This window comes from Diplotaxodon limnothrissa, linkage group LG22 (assembly GCF_057381915.1).
Source record: "Diplotaxodon limnothrissa isolate DT_005_m linkage group LG22, D_limnothrissa_male_GT1.1, whole genome shotgun sequence".
Taxonomy (NCBI): Eukaryota; Metazoa; Chordata; class Actinopteri; order Cichliformes; family Cichlidae; genus Diplotaxodon; species Diplotaxodon limnothrissa.
Window position 1 is genome coordinate 29912627 of NC_140616.1, and position 24531 is coordinate 29937157.

The following is a 24531-nucleotide window of genomic DNA, read 5'->3' on the forward strand; positions in this document are numbered from 1 at the left end:
TTTTCCTTCCCACTGTTACCAAGTGCTTGTCCAAAGGCGGTCATGTGATTGTTAAGTTTTCTCTTTATTATTGTATTTTTTTTAAAGTTTTGATATATAAATAGAATCTAATTGAATGTCCTTTTTGCTAAAGTATTTGGCTGCACAGAGCCTAAGATGGCTGAGCGGTTTGCAGCCTACACAAACATACTCCGATTCAGTCCTCCAAAAATGCAGTTCAATTTGGATGACTTAATGCGTAGATCTAATGCCGATTGGTTGTGAAGTGGAAGGGAACAGAATTCACTACAAACAGCAGAGGTGCAAGAAGCTGCTGTTGGTGCTTTTCATTGCTTTTAAAGTCAGTTTCACTTCAGTTTTTTACCCCTCAGCTATGAAAGGCCGATAGGGTATTGTTGTCACCCTGCCGGGTGAGCAGGCGGGCAGCGTGGACTCCCGAGTTTGTGAATGCAATAACTCGAGAACAAGGCGACGAGGAGTTTGAAATTGTTACCACAGGTATATCTACTAGGAGCCTGAGGAGTAGTATCATTGACTGCCAGTATCTTTGTATATTATAATTTTGTTCTTTTCCACAGCCGGGAAGGACCTCCAGCACATCAACCGTAGTCTTTAGGCTGGTTGTTTGTGACACTGCAGTCTGGTGAAGTGCTTGTTTCCATCAAGGTTAAATATAGTAGCTGCAGTGTCAGAACCTCATATGTGTTGGTTCAAATGTCTGTTTATCATAACTGTAAACCTGAGAATGTTAACTTTATTTAGATGAAATAGCTTTCCTAAGCCAGTTTTTACAAATGTTTTTTACACTGTTCTGCTTTTTAATAAACAGCCCATCTGTCCCTCATATTTTGATTGTAGTAACAGAAAAATAGAACCCATTTAAATCCTTAGCAGCTGCCACAGAGACGAGGCTAAACGATTGTTAGTGTTCGCTTTCATGGTAGATCGTCGTGGGCAGACTGGACTGAGATGATCATATTTTAGAAGGAATTAATGATGAATATTCATTTGTTTTCCTGACAGACATAAAAAGAAAAACTGTTTTATTTGTCTTACACTGCAATTTATTGGTGCCCTAAAGGGTTAAGCTGATTCAAATTTGATTCAGCAAATGGAACACGAGGAACAACCTGACCTCCTTTTTAAAAATTTTTCTTTCTCCATTTTTACATCAGACTTATTACTACTGGCACTTTTACCCTCTACCTTAACCAAGGCACACTGTGTTGTTCATGTAACCACCAACAAAACCTGGTTTGATGTCAGACGTGATCCTGACTTACGCCCCTCTCATTAATCTCACTTTCAGCTTGATGCTTGTTAAGGTCAAAGACTGGACATTTGCTGAGGCTATATTCATTCCTATTGATCTGAAAGCAGCCAGTTGGGTAGTTTGTTGGTCCGTAGCCATTGCCATTATAAATTGAGCAGCTAATACAATAAAGGATTGATGAGCTTTTGTTATTGGTTTTTTGTTGTTGTTTTTTTTAAAATAGTGTAATATTTTTTAATTAACTTTTTGATAAAATTCATCAAAATGGAAATATTAAAATAAAAGTTGACATTTTTACAGGAAGTTTGTATGGCATTGACTGTTTGACAGTGCAACCGTCTCTCTAATTTAATTTAACAAGCCAGGAAATAAACCAATGTTAAACTGTAATCCTTATGAGAGTTATATAGGATAAACAAAGGAAGACATAAAATAAGCAGCACATAATTAGATTATTAATATTATTTTATTTTGTTTATCTTTGAACTAATACAACAGTACCTGCATCAAACATCTGATTCCAGCTTCTTTAATCCCTCCAACTTTAATCACCGTCATTACAGTACAGCATATTACCCAATTATATGGAAAAGGAAAAGTGCTTTCCAGATATAATTACATGCATAATTAGAATCTGTAGTTGGTCAACCGAACAGACTAATGTACGAGGTTCTCCTTGATGATAATTTGAACAGGAATTAGTCCTTTAATAGAGCTTTTCATCATCTGAAATTTAATGGCAAACAATGAAATGTGCTAATCTTTACCTTGCTGCAGTACTCTCCAGAGATTTGGGCACCCACTACACTTATTTTCAGTTTCATGTTTTCCTTTTTGGAGGCTCACAGCTCTTAAGAAATTCTTATATATTGTATTTATCTTATATAATGTTGGTGCAGTCCCTCAGTTCTTTCACTTCCTGAAAAAAAAGCTTCCTGTAGCTCCTCATCCCCTTTAAGCCAGCTTTCATCTGATTGGCTGCTCCTCAATTAAAAAAAAAAGGTTTAGGCAGGTGATGAGTGAGGCTTCCTGAGCCAGAGCTGTGTACCTGAGATGACCATATTCGTGATAGGCTTCCTGTTTGATATTTCAGAGTCAAGAGTAGAGAGGAAAGTGTCCTGGAAGCCTTTGGCTCACAGCTGTTACAAAGACTGACCTCATTATTACCTTGCTCTTGGTCATGCTTTAATTAGCATAAAGAACTAGTAGTGCATAAGTCTGCGCGTGTGTGTGTGTGTGTGTGTGTGTGTGTGTGTGTGTGTGTGTGTGTGTGTGTGTGTGTGTGTGTGTGTGTTGGTTAGAGAGAATAGGAAAACACATAAAAATGAGCCAAAGGAAAACATAACATCCTTTGTTAATTTTTGTGGTCTTACATAAAGATCTGAAATTTAAATGAATAAAAGAAAACAACAATTCTTATCATGAAATAAATATTTAAATCCAAATTTATGTGCTGCAGTCATGGGCCTTTCTCTTAGGTATTTTGTTTAGTGTCCTTTATGTCAGTGTTCTCCAGTAATGCACAATGTCTGTAGATGTGTAACTGTTCCTCCGTACCGAATCTTTGGTTGGAATTTGTTAAATGCATTTTCACTGAAAGGCTGAGGGCATAAACAGACATTCTCTCACAGCCATATTCACTAAAGATTCCCAGGATTCAGTGGAGCTTTATGTATTATTTGCCAGATGTTTCTTATAGAAATAAAGACATGTTGATTTAATTTGTATTCTGTGGAGGAAGGGAATTAATGAATCCAATTTGCACTTGAGAGGAGGCCAAAATGCAAAATGAAAAGGGTATTTGTGGCATTTACAGTGTGAATTCATGCTGCTGTTAAAGAAGATAAAAATGTGCTCACAAAGCTCCTTTTAACAAAAATATAATAGGTGGATGACATCTTAGGCGAGGAGAGCGACAACGAGAGTGAGGGCCGAGGGAAGGAGAAGCCAGGTAACGAGGAGATGGAGGATGAAGAGGAGCAGCAGCAACGGCACCAGCAGGCAGGAGCTGGACAGACGGTGGGAAGGAGACTCGGTCCTCAGGCGCTGAGCATCGATGAGAGGCTTCAGACTCCATCCAATGTGGCCAGTCAGTGTCAAAGTGTGGCAAGGTGAGGCACAGAACTTTTTATCTCTTGCCGTTTAACTCCCCCCGCTGCAGCTTTTTGGGCCTCAAACACAGGCATCGTGGGATAGAGGGAAGTCATAAAGTTATTCTAAAGTTACAACCATCTACATGCCAGATATTTACTATTACTGCCCCCCGATGCTTGCACTCACTGTCAGTGATGCTCATCTTGCATAAACATGTCTAGGTGAGAAGTATGCTAAGCTTAAATTATAGTTTAACAAGTCCATAGGGGAATCTTGCAAAATGTACTGTATATTTTCAGGGTCTTATTTCTCCGATGACTATTAACATAACACACCACTTCATCAGCACTACTTTGCTGAAGCCAGACGGTCTGGTCCGTTGCCATGGAGACTAATTCCAAACAGACAGCAGGCGCTCGAAGAGTTCTGAACATATGAGAGTCTCTTATTGCTGAAAAACATGCCGAGTCGTCAGACTGCCAGCGTTTAATCTCACAGGACAAAGTATTTTGCTGTCTTTGGTACATTCAGAGTGTGGATTATTATGAAATTAAGCATTTCTCATTAAAATGCGCTGCAGTCTACAGAAGCATTCTGCCCAAAACTATTTTTTTGATGTATGAAAAGCCTCTCCAAGAGATGGAAATGGCAAGCATGAATTAGACCCAGACAATCTGGTTCCAGATAAGAAAAAAAAATTGTAAAGGTTAAATAATACAGATATCAATCAATAATACAGATATTCCTGGATGTTACAACTTGCACACATATTTTAGGATGGCAGAAGGTAATATAAAACTGCCACAGTTTAGTTTAGGGATGTTTTGGGGTTGTAAATAACCTCTGTCTAAGCATGCACCACATTTGCTAGTCCTCTAAAATAATACTACTACAGATATGAAAGTTGCATTTCATTCATCATGGAATTGTTTTATTTTTGGGATTAATTCCAACACTAAGCTATATTTCTTTCTCTTCATGTGTGCTAACATGGAGTGTGTGCATGTTAACTTGTGTAGCAAAATCCTGTATTGAGTAGATAAGGTTAGCCAATTCATTTAATCGCCTCATTGTGCTAAGTTGTAGTTAGCTGATCGCTAGCAAAAGCATATCTGTGTACAAGTTCTAACTGGCTTAAAGACTTTGACACTTATTGTGTGTCATTTCAAATAGATATGTGAAATAGATCTGTAGCCCGCCAGCTAACACGCAGACAGTTAGCTGAAACATGTTTTGGGTATTTTTGATGATACTGAATTTTTTTTTGTTTTACATACTCAATTTTACATTTCCTTTAATGATGCATCTAATTAATATATTTTAAAATAAAATCAAAAATGCAGTAGATCACTAAAGTCAATCAGTATTCACAGTATGCCATTGCCGTGTTGTCCTAAACAAGCTAAAATTTGCAAATACAGTGTGTGGAGAGTGGCTGCAATGCACACCTGCAGTGGGGAAAATGTAAATGCATAATTTCTACATAGGAATATTGTGATAACGCACCGAGGCCCGAAACTGTGGGTTTTGTTTTTTGTTTTTTTTTTGTTTTGTTTTTTTAAACCTATATATGGGTGTTGATCTAACTGTGAGGCTTGAGATGCGCCCTCCTTTCATTTCAAATATTCGTTTCCTTTTGCGTTCTGAATTTCAGGACTCCTGTCATTTGTTCTATTGACTCAAATACAGCGTAGTGTTGTACTGCACCTGTTAGTGCATTTTACCTCTGCCACTCCATATGGTGCTTTTGTTGAGCACCTCTAGTACCTAATGCACCTAGCAATTGTGTATAAGTATTAAATATGTACTTCAGGCCTAAATATTTGTTGTGTTGTATATTATAAAGAAAAGATCTGCTAAGCTAAACTCCAGCTTTGACGAGGTAGACGGAGAAACTCCACAGCTTCCACCCTGAGCTCTTTAGATAATAGCACTAATATTTGACCGTTGCACCTTTTTCTCAAGACTTGGGTTTCCTTGTGTAATTCAGCGTTCAGCCTCACTGCTCTGACTGTCAGAGCATAAAATTGAGTATTTTTCTACACTGCATTCACCCAGAAGCCTCTCCTTTTTTCTCCCTATGAATGGTTTTGGCTGTGGCTCAGTATCCATGGTTGCCCAGACAACTTTGGTTGCCGCTAATGAGTGAAGCCTGAAACGCACTGTCCACAGTGTTGTTTACTGGTTGTTGAAAACCTTTGCAAGTCCACCTCCAGTCTGTGCGGTGGTGCAGAGGAGCAGCACATGATTAAACAGCCTGACACACAAGGGGAAGGGGTGTAAATTTGATTCTGAAAGCAGTGTGGACTGAAATTGGCTGGTAGGTGTTTGGTTCCTTCCATGAAAAGACACCAGCGACAGTCTAATAATATCACCCTGTGCTCACCACTGTGATGCTCTGACAACTGTTTCTGTTTGTAAAGAATATTCAGCTCACAGGTTTTTGTTGTATGAGGTTAAAATTGCACTCAGGAGCGTTGAATTCCTTTCTGTGCGTTTAGCTTGACTGACCACTGTTTCTCTCCAGTTTCCACTGATATTTTACAAGTTAGCCTAGTTAGTTTTCATGTGTAAATAATAGTAAAGTACCACAAAGGAACCAGCATTGTTCTCATATACAAATCATTCACCGTTTAAAACAGCACAGAACAACTTTGAAGCTGAACTGCTTGAAGGTGTCATGTGTTGATTTTAAATCTGAGCTACTGATATTTCTCCTTCTGTAGTTTTTTTTTAATTTTCATTTTACTGTTTATAAACATTTATGATGAATTAATGCAAGAAATTAATTCGTGGCAGCTTCTGAGGGTGAAAACTGAAGCCAGCGTCTAAGTCCTGAGACATGCAGTTCTTTGACTGAACACTTGAGGCTTTCTCCAATAGTCGCGATATCTTTTGGTAAAATAACAAACTTAAAAGAAATAAAATTAATTTAGACTAAACAGAAAATGTAACTTTCACTAACAAAAACACAACAAGCCTTCATTAAGCTGTATCATCTAACCAGTCTGGTATCAGACCACGTTCACAGGTTATCTTTATATTTTAATAGAAACAGCTGGAAACGCGTTCGTCTTTCACTCTACCTGTGCTCACCGTGTCGGTAGCGGCTCCGCCTCTTTGCTCTCGCGGTGTGCAAACAGACTCTGTGTTTTTGTTTATAACTGGAGTCATGTGGGCTGAATGTTGTCAGACTTTTATTCAAACGCTGCTCCTGAATACGTTCGTATTGCAGGTCTGCATTTTGCCTCAGTTGTGGTTGAAACGCTCATGTTTCCATAGTGACAGTTGCACGCTGCAGAGCGTGCATTGACCGAAGCATCGGAGCACAGAATTAGTGTGGAGAATTTTTTATGATTGAATTATTTGAATTAGTCGATGAATCGTTGAAGCCCTACTGTTAACTAACATAAAGAGTGTGACACGTGAAATGGATGCTGACAGAGAACATAGTATGAATACGAAAAATAAGGCTTTAAATTCCCCATAAACCTGTTTAAAAATCATATAGATGTTAATAATCACTGTATGTGCAACTACGTTTGTGCAAAGTTTTATTCAGATTAGTTCATTCGTGAAGGAGGAGATGGGATACATCCAGACGTATACATACATACATACATAAATGCTACAGCTGCTACAATCATGATGGTAAGATTATTATTCTGCCTCCAATTAGTAGTTTGTAAGTTTGTAACATGTTTTTTTTTTCTATAAATCCAACAGAATAATAGTTCAGATTTGACAGTACATACGTTGAGTCTTTCTGTTAGCAGGTATTTATTTGCATGTGTAGTAGGAGGCCAAATAAAACACTTTGCATAACACCATTTCTAAAATGTCAAAGATGCAAAGCTGAGCCATTTACTAGAGAGGGGGGAAACATCCTCAGTATCCGCCTCTGACTGTCTACAAGACCCTGTTAATGTAATTTTCCTGTCTGACACAGAAAAGTATTTGATTTTATTGTTGCCCAGTTTAACATTTCTAGAAGAATTCATATAGCGGCTTCCTGTTTTAGAACGGAGTAAGTGGGACCTCTGGCCCTCTGGGAGATGGCTTAATAGTTGCCATTCTGTCAGTCTCCATCCTGGCTCTTCCACTTCCTTGTATTTGGTACAAAACAGGCATACATCTGTTGCTAAGATACTGTAGTGATGCAAATGTCTCTGTTTTGTTCTTGCCATCATTCAGGATCTGCTTCAGCCTTTCTTGTTTCCATTTAAAGTGAAAACAACGCTGCTCTTATTACGGTTCTTTTCAAGCTTCCTGTTCACCAAATTTAGACAGCTAACTGCAGGTAAATAATAACGTCCTGCTTTTATCAGATTTTTTTTTTTAGAAATACACCCTGTAAAGCGGGGAATTTGCACCTACGGCGCCAGCAATTTGTTTCTTAAGAAATAAAGCAGCACTTTTTGTTCTGAGGAGCAAAGCTGACAAAAACTATCTGAGAAAACGCAGTAGATTTATTCAGTTTTGCTGTTTAGTTGCACAAATCATTCCACTTGGATGATTAGATGCTCAGTCTTTTTAAAATGCACTGAAAGATGAACAGCTTGTAAGAATCTCCATTGGGCTGATTCCACTCCCTTGTTTGTTTGTTTGCTGATTTAAAGTGCTTTATTTTGGTGAATCAGCTGTGACTCGGTGCACATTCAGGGCAGCAAGTAATGTGGCACATGCAGGGGATCCGTTGAGATTCTGCTTTGTTGACTGTGCACACAGTACATCACAGTGCATTTTATTGTCTAACTAACTGATGCAAATAGCAGCAAAACTGAAATACAGATGTGGATAAAGAAGAAGCAATAATGTAGAATCAACAATAGACCAGTGAGTTAGTGAGATAAGTTAAATTCACTTTTGTCTGTATACAATACAACAACACTCACCTCAAGGCGCCTTATTGTAAGGTAAAGACTCTACAATAATCCAGAAAAAAAACTGTACAATGAGCATTTGGTGACAGCCGTCTGCTGTGAGCGAATGTGGGTGAGGGGATATTTAACTTTTAGAAGCACAATAATAAATTTAGCAATGTAGCAAAGTAACGTATAAATATTGGAACTTGGTCACAAAAGTTGTTAATCCAGACAGCTTTATGGGTGTATATAATTCATATATGATTTAATACTGTGCTGTTAATTCACTGTAATTGTAGACGTGAGGCATGAGTGGAAAAGCAGAGCCGTGTTGGCCTTGGTGCATCTCTGCTCTCTCTGTGTGTGACAAAGGAGACACCAGGGAGCTGATTTCCTGCTTTATAGCCTGCACCAACAAGAAAGCATCAAATCACAGTTGACATCGGACACGTACAGCAACACAACGATCAGTCTTCCACAATCTATAACTAATGGACGGATATAAGCTGTAGAGGTCAAACAGATCATTTGTAACATTTGCCTTGTTCTTTTTTTCCTTCTTCTTTATGGGTTTGGAAATTGCTAACAGGAACAGTTGGCTAATAAGACTCATTAGCTAACTTATTAGTTGTAAAACCGAAAGAAATCCATTGTTAGAGTTGAAACAATCATGGTGCCGTAGTTGCTGAATTCACCTGCAACTGACCTGAACTTAAAAGTGAATAGTTTTTTGCTTTCTCACCATCTTTCTTCATGTTTTCAGCTACAATCAAGGATTAGTGTCTTGTGGAAATGGGCTTTAGAAGTTGAAGTTGGTATCTAGTTCAACTGTTTATGTTTCCAGGCCACCACCTGTGTCTTTAATACAACTTATTTAACCACAAAATGTTCATGCTAACCCAAGTCCTACATGTCATTGTCTTTAAGGTAAATAAATAGAATTTTGACATTTAAGATGGATAATAATAATAACTAGAAAAATTTGCATTTCCTGCAAAAATGCAGTGTGGATGCTTTAAGCTGAAGCTGTCTGCAAAAACTAGCTGAAAAAGCTGAAAAGTTGCTGAAATTGTAAAAACTTTGCAGAAGCAAAAGAAGTTTGCTAAAATGTAATAACTTAGCAGAACTGCAATATCTTAGAGGAAACATAATACTTGGCAGAAATACAATAGCATAGCAGAACTTAGCAGAAATATTGTGATTTACCAGAGACACTGTGATGAACTATGAATATTGTAATTTTAAATTAATACTATGTTTTAGCACAAATACTATAATTTGACAGAAATACTATCATTTGGCAGAAATACTATGTTTCAGCACAAATACTCTGGTTTAGCACAAATATTATAACATAGCATAAATACAATTATATAGCAGAAATGCTATATTTAGAAAGAAAAATATAATATAGTAGAAATAGTATGATTTAGCAGAAATACTGTATTTAGCACAAGTACCAAAAAGTAGCAGAAATACTATGATTTAGCAGAAATACTATGATTGAGCAGAAGTACTAAGATGTAGTAAAAGTACTTTGATTTAACAGAAATACAATTATAGAGGAGTAATACTTTAAAATGGGAGAAATATTGATACACACACACATACACAGAGCCTAAAGGGAAGAGTATTTGTGCCATGGAGTGTTAAGAATGTGAGGTCCATATTAGAAAAGCTGGTAAAATCATAACAGTTTGCAGAATTGTAATAAATGATGAATATGAATTACTGGTCTGTGACAGTGTATTAATTTGTAGGGAAAAAAACATGTTGACCAAGGTGGAATCGAACCCACGATCTTTGGCTTGCAGACCCGTGTCATTACCAACTGCGCCACTGGGAAAGAGAGGAGCCGTCTTGAAAAACAGGGTGATGAGGAGTCAGAATTAGATCGCGGTGAGAGGCGAAAAACGCCGTTTTTTGGAGTTACAAAACGTTGTGTAACTCAAAAACTAGGTGGACTAGAGGCATATTTCTTGTGCTGGGTGAATCAGCGGACTTTGGTGTACTTTGACTGCGATTTTCATTGCTCTTTGTACAACCGTCGCTGAGATATGACGAGAGAGGAAACGGAAGACCTCAGACATGATTGGCTGGGAAGCCGTGCAGGCCCTGATATGTGATATGTGTCTGAGTTCGCACAGAGGATTGGCTGCCTGGCAGAAATATATAGAAATAGTATGATTAAGCATAAATACTACATTTAGCAGAAATACTATATTAAGCACAAATCCTATAAAAAGCAGAAATAGTATATTAAGCACAAATCCTATAAAAAGCAGAAATACTATATTAAGCACAAATCCTATTAAAAGCAGAAATAGTATATTAAGCACAAATCTTATAAAATAGCAGAAATAGTTTGATTTAGCACAATAGTAATAAGTTAAACAGAAAAATTGGAAAAGCAAAATGGACAGCTGAAAAAATGCTGAACATGCTGAGAGTCCCTCAAATATACTTGTTAAATGAAAAAAATCAGCAAAAAAAATATATAACAGCCACACAATCAGAAATATGTACACAGAAGGAAACACACATGCACAGAGAGACACACACACAAGATCCAATTCAGTCAACCAGTCTAAATATATTGAATTTGAATCTTAGAATGAGATCATCCCATTAAAAGCCTTTCTCTCTCTCTCTCTCACGCACACACACACACACACACACACACACACACACACACACACACACACACACACACACACACACACACACACACACACACAGGGAGAGAGAAGTAAGTTTCTAGGTCAGCCTGGGAGCTGCTGAATTTGAATCCACCAATCAGAGTGGCTGTTTACGTTTTCCCGCCAAAACAGGTGCATCTGTTTACACAGGCAGCACAGAGAGGCACAGGATTATTGCAGTCTATTTCTCATAGTGACGACTCCCCTCAAACAAATGACCATAATTTCCTAACCGTAGGGGCTAGAGCGGTCATTCTTACACCGTTTTGTTCAGAAGAGATGGGGGAATCTTCCAGTGTTAACAATTTATCATTAAAATATGAATTATTAAAGATATTTGACTTGTAATGCACCATAACTGAGTAGAGTGAAGCAAAAACTGCCTTGACTTGCCCTCAAACAACGCTTTGTAACTCGAAATCTATTTGGAGCATTGATATCATTCTTTCACCGTAAGAGACAGCAGGCTTTGGTGAACAGTCATGGAAATTTTCAGGTCTCTGTGGAAATCCAACAAAAAGTTATGACGAGAGAAAAAAGTGGTTCATTTCCAGAGTTTGAAATCTGAAGAAATCTGTGCGACGGACGAATTTCCTACCCTCAAACAAGTCCAACTCATTTCAGAACGGTAATAGGTGAGAAAGAAATTCTTGAATTGTGAGCGTCAGGAGTATCTGAAGATATACCGGGACAAGCCTCATGTCTTAAAGTCGCTTCGTTAAGGAGATATGACGATTCAAATATGCCTCTCATTACAGAAATCCAGCGATGATTTTGAACAAGCTCTCCATTGACTTTCTATGCAGAGTTTTGAGAGTTTGTGTTGGTCTGAGGAGACTTGCCAAAATTCTATAAATCCCACAACAATGATAGTGACATTTCCTGAAAGCCAGCAAAAATACCTACGTTTTGATGTATAATTTGTGGAAGTTGAGTGAAAATTGAGCAAGTAGCAAACAGTTGTTCGGACATGAAGAGAAGACTGCAAAAGCTTCAGTGGCACACTGGAAGCCAAGAGCATAGCAACCATAACAACGCATGTATTTTGTGAAAAATCACAATTGTGCAACTCAAAACTTTAAGAGGCATAAAAGTAAAACGGTAAAAGATTTGAAAAAGCTGAATCACACATGAATAGCCCAATAATTTGTGAACATTTTAAAGTTTGAATGCTTGTTCTACGTGAAAATATGAGGAAGTAGTTAAGTTTCAGAAACAAGCAAATTTTAGCAGAATTGCAGAAGTTTCCCATTCATTTCAATGGGACAAATTAAGCTTAATATTTTAAAAAGTATAATAGTGAAAAATACCAAAAGACATAGCACACATTAGCAGAAATAGCAGAATAGTTTAAAATTTGAACGGTGAAAATCGGCTGAAAATTGCGGAAGTAGTTAAGTGCCAAAAAGCGTACGGAAGTCCCAAGAGGAACTCAATAGTGTGGATGCTTAAAGCATCCACACAATAAGGAATGATTGCTCACATCAGGAAGTAGGCTATGTACTGTTTCACATAAAGTGATCCAGATAAAGCACTCTTTTCAAATGTTGCGTTAAACAGCTAATAGTAAACATTAAGCTAAGTCTTTGTGCAGAAAATATCAGCTCTCAGATATCCGTCAGCTTCTGCCAAACAAAATTTTTTGAGTTTTACACAGAAGTTTCCACAAAAGTCTTTTCATTGTGTTATGTTTACACTTTATAATTCTTCACATAGTAGAATTAAAAAGACAAGTTTAACTTCAAATCTCAGTAACCTTGGAAAGAGTTGACTATTTTTAATAAACAGTTAACAGGGTCGGGTTGAACAAGGACTCAATATTAGTAAGTATTCTGCAGCAAGAAGTGTAGGAATGACTTATGGATAATCTGGATGCATTTCCTTTTAGAGAGTGTTCCTCTGGGTTGTTGCTGATGTGTTTTGAACAGTTTCATTACTGTCTCCGCGAATTAACTACAGAGCAAAAGGAAGAATTTACTCATCTTGTTCAGTCAAAATCACCCAAACCCCATCTGTCTTAACTTTCTGTCACAACATGAAATGTCTTTAATAAAAGAGTAAGAAAGTCTTTGAAGACAGAGGAAAAAATCCAGTGGGCTGGTGTTTTTCAGCCCTCCTGGGGATTTGTTGGTGTCATTAGCTGCTGGTCGGGATTGATGTGAAAGATTTTTGATGAGGAGAAACACTCTGACAGATTTAAGATTATACAAGAAGGTTTGAGGTTTTGAGGGTCACTGCGGAAGAGGGATGAACCTGAATTTTTCAAAACTGAATTCAATGGTTTTGAAGCTAGTGCAATTTTGTTAGCAATGAGGTAGCTAGCTTTCACTGCAGCATCACTGCTGTCTCAGCTGTGAGTAAACACAGACTGCTGTTTCTTCAGACCCGCCAACAGTTCATTCACCTTCTCTCTTCTCCGCTGTCCTTGAAAGTTGTCATATTTGTCGGCATGAAGACTCACATAGTGGCGACGGAGGTTATATTCTTTCAGCACTGCAACATGCTGGGAACACACCAAACATACAGCTTTCCCATTCACGTCCGTGAATAAATAGGAGGATGACCATTTTTCTTGGAACACTCTGCACTCTGCATCCACTTTTCTTTTTTTTGACAGAGACATATTGGGGAAATAAGGGTGCCAAAGCACATCGGGTTTAAATTTCGCAGGCAAAACAAAGTAGCTCACAATTGCTATTGCGCCATCCAATGGACACAATTGGAACAGCAGTTAGTTTATTGAAAAATTGATGCTCATTTTTATACTTTACAAAATCATCTCATGGGCCAGATTAAAGCCATTTGCGGGCCTGATCCGGCCCGCGGGCCGTACGTTTGACACCCCTGCCTTAGTGACTCATGTGGACATGTTGAGGTGATGTCATTAAAATAAAGGAATCTATGTCTGAAAAGTGGCTTGACAGTTGAAACCATGGTTTATATAGGATGTTTCATAAGAACTGCTGCTCATCATTGGCTCACATTGGTATTTTTCTTTTTTTTTATAGCATATTGGCATGTCAACATCTTTCAGTTCAAAGCAGGGTTTCAGCAGGGTTGCACTGTTGACGTTTTCATTTGTGGAAAATGGAACATTCAGACAAAGGCGAGCAAGATATTAATGTTCTGATTGGCTTCATTCAGACATGATGAGACATTTATTACTGACCTCACACTCAAGAATGATCGGTGTTTAGTCTTGTTTAAGACTGCTTTCTGTAGCCTCTTTAATACATATATGAGAGCACACATGCACATGTTAGGCTGGGACTTACTGTAAAAGTATAACTGGTTAAACTCTGTGGGTTGGGTGCCCTGCATGGAGGTTTCTGTTTTTTTAGATGAAGACACAGGAGTGACAGATTTTTGCCAGATTGAACATGATGTAATGAGCCTTATTAATATGTATTTATTTTTATGTAAAGCAATACAAATGCTATCTAGTTTGACTTGTAAGTTTAATGAAGCCAGCTTTTAAACCAAAATAGTCTTGCAGTCTCTTTGGTTTGTTAATTTGCTATCAGGTGAAAGAACTGGGGCTGGGGCTGCTGGGGCTGGTCTCAGCTGATATTCTTTACATATGTCATCTGTCAGGTCATTATTTCAATTTACAGCAGTATTTCACACAGTAGTTTGCAATTTGCTTGGCTCCAAACCACCATGTTCTGCACTCACTGCTGACAGTATTGGATGGTGATAAAGATGTATCTGTGATGAGGAAAAATTGCTCTTATGCTTTAAAATAATTGTGGGTTAATACTGCTCTTTTTCCTTTTTTTATTCATTGATAAATTGACCAGAATTTAATAAGAAAGGAGGCTATAGAGGCAGAAACAGCAGCTGTAACATGCTTATTTCTCTGAATTGGTTGTTCAGCAGGGGGTGGTTCAGTGGTTAGCACTGTTGCCTCACAGCAAGAAGCTCCTGAGTTCAATCCCAACATCAGGCCACTCTGATGGCCTGATGTTGGCCTTTCTGTGTGGAGTTTGCATGTTCTCCCTGTGTTTGCGTGGGTTCTCTCCGGGTACTCCGGCTTCCTCCCATAGTCCAAAGCGGATAAGTGGATGGATGGATGGGCTGTTCAGCATTATTAAAAACATTTAAGTTCTAGAAAGCACTTTTAAGCTTCCACAGCATCTTTGGCCAAATGTAACACTTGAAAAGAACAAGTCGTTTTGATTTTTAAACGTTCTTTTTGTCGGTGAGTATTGTCCAGTGGTCAAATTACAGAGCTTCTCCTGGTAATAGCTTCCTGAAATAAAAAAACAAACAAACCCTACTGCCTTTTATCTTCATACCCTCATATGCTGTTCATGTTACCGGCCTAGTTCAAATATACAGTAACTCCTATCCTGTAATATAGTAATTATAGTACAGACTCATTATCTGTGACAGCTCTAATCCTGTAAGCTGTTTGACACACTTTCTCTCTGCTTCATCTACAGTAAACATGCAGGAAACACTGAACTCCTTTCCTGTCAACATAAAAGATTTCCTCTGTTACAGTAAAACATGTTAGAGGAGGCTTCAGAAAGCCCTGCAGGTTTAAGTGGGCTGATGAGACCCATATAGGGCTGACTGATGCTGTACAAACAAACTGTACAGCAGGGACCAGTCATCACTCAGATAATTCTATAATTTATGCATCAGCTTTACCTCCTGTTCAGTGTAAAAAGTACTTTCCCATCATGACTCTTTTCAGTGTATTAGGAAGCTCTCGGGAGACTGCAGAGTTTGGGACTGTAGCCAAACCATAAATAGAGGTTTCCAGTTAAGGACTATTGTGTGAAAGTATTGGTGCCAAGTGACAAATAGCTCAGGGACTTGCTTCCAACTACAGCTGCGATTTTACTACCAAGATTAACATTAACATTTAATTTATTATACAATAAATACTTAAGAGTGAACAGAATCCATGGGGTACTGTCTTTTCTCTGATAAGCCCATCTTTATGTACATTCTGATATTACCTGACCAGACCAAAGACCATATTCAGACAATTTTTCACACTCTGCCTAGAGATAATTACATCTGAAATGACCCTTTCCTTACCTCAAAATAACCCTTTTCAACCAATTTGCTTCTCTTCCTGTGATTTTCATCCTTTCATTTTAGAATAAATGTGTGAGGATTTTTTCTTTTTCCTTCTACTTTTTATAAGGACAAATTGGCATTGGTGTGAATTGAATTAAAAATGAAAAAAAAAAACGAAGGGACGTGAATGGCAACATGTCTCAAAAGGTCAACAGCTGAATAAAACTGAAGCTTTGAATTGCAATCTGTAAGCAACGTTGTAATGTCAGCAGCTCAGTAACATACGTTCCAGTTTTCAGTCAACCTGCTGCTAATTGAACTAGCTAGGATACGTAATTATTGCATGTTTTGATTAGTAACCGGTAAACGGGAATTGATTGATTATAAAGGTTTATACTTGTATATATTTATTACTTGTTTTATTTTTAAAATTACATGTTTATGGTTTGAAGTTGTTCAAAATGAGAAAACGTTGCTCTAAAACATGTTGACATGGTAAATGAAAAAGAACAATAATCAAAATTGATCTCGCAAACTAAAAGACTAAAACTTACTATGTGTCTCTTGTTACTTCATTAGCCTCAGTGTTCTCAGATCATTCTTTACATCAGGGGTTGGCAACCCTAGACACGCGTGTCACAGTTGGCACGCGAAGGGTTAACTGATGGCACGGCCATAGCTAGACACACCGGGCATTTGCTCGGTGGCCCGATGATTTTTATTTTTTTTTTGTAACGGTATAAACAATGAAAGGTGTTGGATTGGCCAGATGCTGGCCGGTGTGTAAAACTAACTCAGTTGTTTGGTGGTGGCATCGCGGAGCTTCCACAGATTCAGTAACATTAACAAGTGGTGGAGGCCAGCACGTGGATGAGGGAGATCGGAGGCAGGACGAGGAGAGACCCGAGGCGGCCGCCGGTTCGAGCGTCAGGTGAACTGAACTTCAGGTAAGAAGTTATGACCTGCAGTCTATCTGGGTCAGATATAAACCAAGTTTAGGTGGAGTTTATTTTCGTTGTGCTGACTTTTTACAGTCCGTTACAATAACTCGTACTGCGTACTAGCTAGCATGACGGAGTTTCTATACAGCTGGGTGGGTGTTTTGATGTTACTGATGGTGAAATTTATTTAATTCATAAGGTTAGTTAGTAGAGTTGCCAACCGTCCCGTAAAAAGACGGAATCCTCCCACATTCAGAGAAATTATTGCGCGTTTCGTGTTGAGCTGAGAGGGGACGCAGTTTGTCCCGGACTTCAGCTAGAATGAAAAAAGACACAAAGGTGGATTTATTCTGTCGTTACGCTGCACAGCTGCCTCTTCTTCTCTCATTCTCTCCCCTCTCTCTCCTGTTTCTACTTTAATCATGAAACTGATCAATGATCAGCTGATCGGCTTTTCTCTCTTGTTTGTTTATTGCCCACTTTGCGCCAGAAAGAGGAATCCAGCGGATGTCGCGGTAAACAACAGCAGCACGTTTAAGCTTGATCAGCTGTTGTTAGAATTTTTTTAATATTACCTTCTAGTATCAGCTGATGTTTGCTGGAGCCACAGCTGTAAAAGCTGCTGGTCATGATATCGGTTTGTATATCTGGTGAGAGGGAAACATGAAGATGAAACCAGGAGATGTCCTTACTGAATCATCAGAGCTGAACAGGTGATGGAGAAACAGGTTTACCTTTTAGGTGACATGAATGAGTTGAAGGGAAGTTATGAACTGTTTCTGAGAGATAAATAGCACCAGGATCCTTTTTCTACGTAGCTGACAGCTGGTAACTGTGCAGGGGTGGATCTAGGAAAGTTTTGCCAGGGGGGCCAGGTAGGGCATCAACAGGGAAAGGGGTTCACAAAGAAATACTTTTCTTTCTTATTCTCATTTAAAATGTCTGGCTGTTATTAAATAATTATCTGAACCAAAGTTTTTATCTGATGTAAAATGTATAGAAATCATACATATACCAACAAGACAGTGTACATCACTGTCACAACAGCGTTTGTTTTCATTCAAAGGCTTTATGGCTTTAATACCTGGTGGGCCGGTCTTTAGTCAAGCCGGGCTGTTTTTTTGTCCCAGTCCAGCCCTGGGCACGACACACAGTGAATTAATCTGAGAAGGTGCATCAAAAAATAAATGGCCGCGCCAGTGGTGCACATCGCAAATCAGCTCGCATAGACACATTTGTTGTGCTTCTTCTTAATGACGGTATCTTAACTAACAACCCCAAGTACCAGATTCATCTTGTAATTGGCTAAAAATAACTTAGCCTACTGGTGAGAGGGACGCTGTTAGCTTTCCACATTCCGACACTTCAAAAGCTTCAGGAGCTTTTCGCTCAGCACAGCATCAGCACCACGGAGATACACGGATACATCTGTAGACTCGAGACACAATGCATTTTTGGGACTTTCAGGTGTATGGATCAATGTTGTATTTTCTGATCAAACCAGAAATCTTTAATGAGCAGCTGGATTTGTCTCGCATTAACTGGCTGAGTTAATGCCAGTTAATGCAACATCGAAGCAGCTGGAATCCACAGCTGTGCGTGTTCATGGAGCTTGCATTTTCACCTGCTGGACATCACTACCTGACAAGTTTAACTGTCTTCAGAACATTGCAGAGGCCTTATTGACAGTATTTGGCTCTACATATCTGTGTGAGCAGATTAGGGTAATCACTGACGATGACTTACACCTAAAAGAGCTCAAAATCAGAAAACGTTGCTCTAAAACATGTTGACATGGTAAATGAAAATGAACAATAATCAAAATTACTCATGCAAACTGAAAGACTACTTACTATGTTTCTCTTGTTACTTCATTAGCCTCAGTGTTCTCAGATCATTCTTTACATAAAAACACCCAGTTGTCTTGCAAAAAATATGCAGGATTAGTGAAATCACACACATTCAAAGATACTGGTAGTTATTGTTTCAAATGCCTATTTCATGACAACCAGGCTAAATTCATCTAAGGGAGCATGAGAGAGATTATCTGGATGCTGAAATGATTGTTAAAATGCATTAGGCCAATAATAGTAGACCTGTGCTACATTTGTCCAGCTAGGCAACACATATTTCTGCATAAGAGATACATGAGACACCCTTTAAATAAGCAAATTTCATGTTTAAAACATGGAAATGCAGCCAAAATGGACCATACAATGGCCTCAGTGAACACATCAGCACATAAGTAGAGATGAGGAAACTCAATCACATTAGATATTAATATTACTATGAGTAAATTATATATATTATATATTCTGTTACATGGTTTAAAGAATACAATGTGATAATCACACATGAGAACGCTGTTTCCAGTTATACAAATTTATTTTATTTCACTATTAAAGAAACCAATTATGTGAATAAAAGCTCACCACAAGAACATCTCCCAACCCAGTCTTACAAAGTTGCAGTTACAATAAAAACTGGGTATGGAACATGAACTGTTGGTGAGCTAAAAAACAATCCTGGTGCTGATGCTTGTCATTGAACGTTTTGGACAGAGCTCTTGATTGAAATGCCTACCGTTGTGTGTAGGCATTTCAGTCCAGATGTTATGGAGTTCAGTTCAGCTAAGATGTATTTCTAAAGCACCGGATCGCAAAAATAGCCGCTTCACGGCTGTTTATATTGTAAGGTAAAGACCATACAATATAAGAGAGAAAAACCCCCAACAATCAGACGATCCCCTGTGAGCAAACCCTTGATGACAGTGTCTGTGAAGGTTCTCAGTCATCAAGGCCATAGTAGTCTAAGGAGCTTGGAAAGAAAAGCGCCTGGACTTCTTTAAGTTAAAGAAGTCCAGGCGCTTTTCTTTCCAAGCTCCTTAGACTTGGTGACGGTGGGAAAGAAAAACTCCCTTTTAACAGGAAGAAACTTTCGGCAGAACCAGGCTCAGTGAGGGGCGGCCATCTGCCTCGACCGGTTGGGGGGGGCACAGCTGTTATAACCCCTGACGCAGCATAGCTTCTAATTCTGAAAGATACGTAAATACCTTAAACCTGCACTCTATGCAGGACACCAAGTGATATGACTTGCAGTACTATAGGAGTCTATGCAGAAACTGTTTTCTCTCTTGAATCTCTGTAATTTTGTTTGCTACTGAGTGTCTGGGTGCAGTCACTCATTTTGGGCCAATTAAATCAAATGAATTTCCATTGTCTAAGTTATACCCCCCACCCCTCCCTATTGAACCTGCGTTAACCAGGTTTAATAGGGAGGGCCAAAGTCGTAGTTGTGCTAAATTTCCTCGAATTCTCCTCAGAGAATTTCGAGTAGCTTCCTTTGTTCTTGAAAGTTCTTTTCCATTTGTCTCATCGCTTCCCGTCCATTCCACATCTTCTTGGTAAGGTCACTAACCTTATTTTCTAAGGCCTTATTTTGTTGTTTGAGTATGTCAACTTGGACATCGTAGTTGTTTATCAGATTGTTATGTTCTTCCTGTGAAACTTTGGGAGTCTGAGCTTGGGTTTGCAACGCCATGTCTTCTGTTTTCATGGCTTTCTGTAAATCACACAGACTTTTCTTGACCTCTTCAAGCTCTCTTTCCAGTGCCTCAAATTCATGGCACAACAACTCCTTTTCTCTGTTGGTCATGTTAAAATCATGTTCAGAGTCTTTCTCAGTGGCTTTGAAGATCCGTGATTCTCCTTTCACACCCTCATCGTGTGGTTTCAGTTCTTTTTGAGAATCACCACTCCTTTTGGAAAGCTCCTGGAGGTCCGGTTCAAGAAGTTCGTTATGCCTCAATATGTCAATTTCATGTGCAAAGCATTGGAGTTCCAGGGTCTGTCTGAGCTGTGCACTGTCCATTGTTTTGCTTTCCTCATTCATGATCCTTTTTCTTTCTTCACTCTCTTCTAACTCTTTAAAGGCTGTGTTTGCCTGATGGAGCTCAGTTTTAACAGCCTGTATTTCCTGTTGCATGTCATCTTTTTCCTTTTCAAAGTCCCTTTTCAGCTCACACATGCGTTTTATCATCACATCATTTTTCTTTCTTAAAGACTGGTTGTCCTTTTCCATGCCTTTCACTTTTATAACATAGCCTGCCTTTTTGCTTTGCAGCTCTCTGATTTCATCCTGCATTTCCTGCATCACCTCTTTGTGTTGCTGAATTTCTTTGCTATTGGAGCTTTGTGCATCCTGTAGAACTTTATTCAAATATTCCAGCTCTTGAATTCTGATGTGAATTTTTTCATTCTCTAGTTGCAGGTCTCTTTTCCTCTTGTTTTTAGAGAACCCACTTCGTTTGAAGAGAACTTCAATGTTTTTTTGGAGAATTTTGTTCTCATTTATGAGCTCTCTTTTTTGCTCCTTAAGGTCGGCGTTCTCGACTTTAAGGTCACGTATGGTAGAGTTTTGTTGTTTGAGAGTTTTATTCTCATTTTTCAGCTCTTTGATTTGCTGTTTAAGTTTTTCGTTCTCGGCTCTCAGGTTGCATACAACAGGATTTGACAGACTCATATTTCAAATTGAAGTTGATGCTAAATCTCTGTACTAACTAAAAGATTTTTTATAAATACGGTCAACTGTGTCAGAAACTGAAGTTTCGAGTAGTTGAAGTGTTTTCCTGCCTAGTGAATTCTTCCACTATCTTTGAAAGACTGACAAGAATGAGAACCTTTCCCCTCTTTAAAGGTTTTAGTGTGCTGATGTCATAAAGTATGGAACGCCAGGACTGCCATAATGAATTAATTAAATACACCATTAAATAATTAATTAAATGTGGCAATAATTAATTAAAATTGGAATTAATTAATTAAATAAATAGTTATGACACATGTAATTAATTAATTATTGACACATTTAATTAATTATTTATGTATTTCACATTTTAATTAATTATTGACACATGTAATTAATTAATTATTGACACATTTAATTAATTATTTATGTATTTCACATTTTAATTAATTATTGACACATTTAATTAATTATTGACACATTTAATTAATTATTTAATGATATATTTATTTATTTCATTTTGGCAGTCCTGACGCCTGGCTCTCGTCATGAAATAATTTTATCTGTCAGCCTCACCCATCAAACTCAGGGGGCGGGGTTAACGCTGCCCATGCAGCTTCTCTAACATTTGATTGGTTGCCGTGCAAAGTAAGTCAAAACAGGTCGATCCTAGAAAATCGATTGCTTGTGTAGACTTGGGGCAGCCAGTTATCCCAGAATGCAGATCAAATCACAAGCAGCAATGGTGGTGGTGTAGTTTTAAAATACCCCGTTTTTCTGTCACCAGCTACACTTTTAACAGTGTTTTAGCCGCGAATGTCGCGACGTATGTCTGGTCAGGTTGTCAACATAGAACATGTTTGCAAAAGTGCTCAGATGTTTTCAGAGATTTCACTAGCTCTGCTAACAGTTAGCATGCAGAGTGCACCGAGGGGGTTACGTTAACCGGTTTGTTTACATATTCCACTCTCCGTGTTCCACATGTTGCATTCGCAGATTCTCATTTTCACCGAACGATCGTCTCTTTCCGCCTGGTCTTGTGTCTCTGTGCTTCTGTAACATAAAGAACGAGCTGACATTTTTCTCACGAAACCAGCGATCAGCTCAGCAGACCCTCAGTTTACCTGCATGCATCCTCCTCCTCATCTGTCAGCTGTTTAACACCTGCTGCTAATTCAAGAAACACGCCTAGTTACCTGGTGATAGTCACAGTTTAACTGGGCAGCCGGTGCTCGATATAACGCAATGTCAGCGCATTTTTCTGCACAAGATAAGTAAATATAGTGTTTTCCCCGAGCGCAGAGCTGCTGGAGCTCGTTTCCTTACAGAGCACTTTATAGGCGAACAGCTTTATCAGCGGCTGATGTCCAATCACCGGCACACAGCTTTCAAACCTCAGCTGAGTTTTAGCTCTCAGTGGTTAAACGCTGGACTTCATTCACTCAGGTTCTGTCTGTCGGGTCACGTTTACTTCGCTGTTTTATTTACAACTGAGCAAATCGGTTTGGCTGAGGTTAAAGTTACGTTTCATAACTGCATAGTTTCACAGACGTTTAATGGTTCACTGGCACATGTGTTAGACTGAACTATCATCTAAATATCATCTGTTTTTTAATAGTTATTCAACTGTATTCTAAGCACCAGCTGTCTGTTAGAATGTGATTTTTTTTCTCTCTCTGTTGGCAGAGGTATAAAAATGCGCAGGAAAATCTGACATGCATGGCGAACTTCACCGACGATATTTAGGGAGGAATAAACACACATCAAACATAAATGAACCATTTGCCTGTCTCCATAATTGAGAGAATTTTCTCTTCTTATGTCAACACTCTCTCTCTCTCGCTCTCTCTCTCTCTCTCTCTTTTTTTGCTTTTTTTTTGCTTTTTCGGTCATGTTATGTTTACCTGTCAAAGGCTTGTTACAAACTATGAAACACATTGTGCAGACTTCTGGATGTTAGAAGAAAACTAATACTGCTCATGAATGAGACTAAAGGCAGGAAGGTGTCCTTTAAAACTAAACATGTTAATAGGACCTCCCTGTTTATATCATAGTTTATGATATAGCACGTGTATTTCAGTAATAGCCTGCTGAGGCCACTATACGTGCTGGCCTCATATCAAATGTGAAGGCAGACTGAGTCTATGTTTGACGTTTTTTATATCTAATCTTCCTTTTCAAACATTTAAACAGCAGCGAGTCTGCAGCTGAGGGAATACAAATTCAAATTGTCGGAACAGGTTTGCTCGTTTCTTGGATTCATTTGGTGATTTATTAAATGTATAACTGTTATTCTAATCTGCTGCTGAGTCTCTTACACTTTTCTTTATGCTGTATATTTTCACGTCTCTGGAATAGTTGGCAGTTAGATAGTCAGCTGGGAAACTTTGTGTTAACTCATGGAGCTGAGGATATCGTGGATATGCTGACCTCGCTGCGTGGTGTACAGAGCGAGGTCAGCATGATTAATATTCACAATAAAAATATTAGCCGAACATCATGAAGTCTGTATGTGTTTCATAGTGTCGAACAACCTTTGTACAGTTAAAGCCAGCAGTTACTACATGACGGAAACACCAACGTTATCTCTTTTATGTGTTTATACACAGGTCACGCTGATTACTGAACAAAAACCCAAAGATCAGATGTTAAACAGATTTATTTGCTCTCTCTCCTCCTTAAACATGTTTTTAATGTTAGTTATAATTCAGAATTGGCGACTGAAACACGTAGGACACATAAGAACATCAGGAAATAAAACATCGATAAATATAACCTCAGTAAAAGAAGTCAGCGGGGGTTACTACAGCTGTGTACCGGGGCCTGCGCTTTGTCGGTGGGATTGCTTGCGAGGCGAGCGGGTCTATCCCACGCTTTGCCGTGAGACTGGGCAGACATCTCCGAAATCATCGAAACACTTTTGCAAAGAGGCTGTATCTTGACAAACCGACCAGACACATGAAGATTAAACCACTACATTCTCGGCTAAAAAAAATATTAAAACGGTATTTGGTAACACACAAACAGGGTTTTTCAAAGCTCAGTTCTGTTAGCTTCCACATGCCGGTTGTTGTGTGCTAGAAACAATGGCCACCAGGCCAAAG

The 24531-nt window shown here is 38.6% G+C and overlaps 1 protein-coding gene across 3 annotated transcripts in view; it reads left to right on the forward strand.

Moving 5' to 3' along the window:
* ctdp1 (CTD (carboxy-terminal domain, RNA polymerase II, polypeptide A) phosphatase, subunit 1) overlaps positions 1-24531 on the forward strand; it is a 100321-nt gene that overhangs the window by 39054 nt on the left and 36736 nt on the right. For 2 of the 3 annotated variants that reach the window (XM_085346656.1, XM_085346657.1), the window contains exon 12: positions 3161-3384. The exons of the other annotated variant lie outside the window; for it this stretch is intronic. In XM_085346656.1, coding sequence (XP_085202782.1) covers positions 3161-3384 — 224 coding nt within the window. The remainder of the gene's footprint in view (positions 1-3160; positions 3385-24531) is intronic. 3 annotated transcript variants of the gene reach the window in all.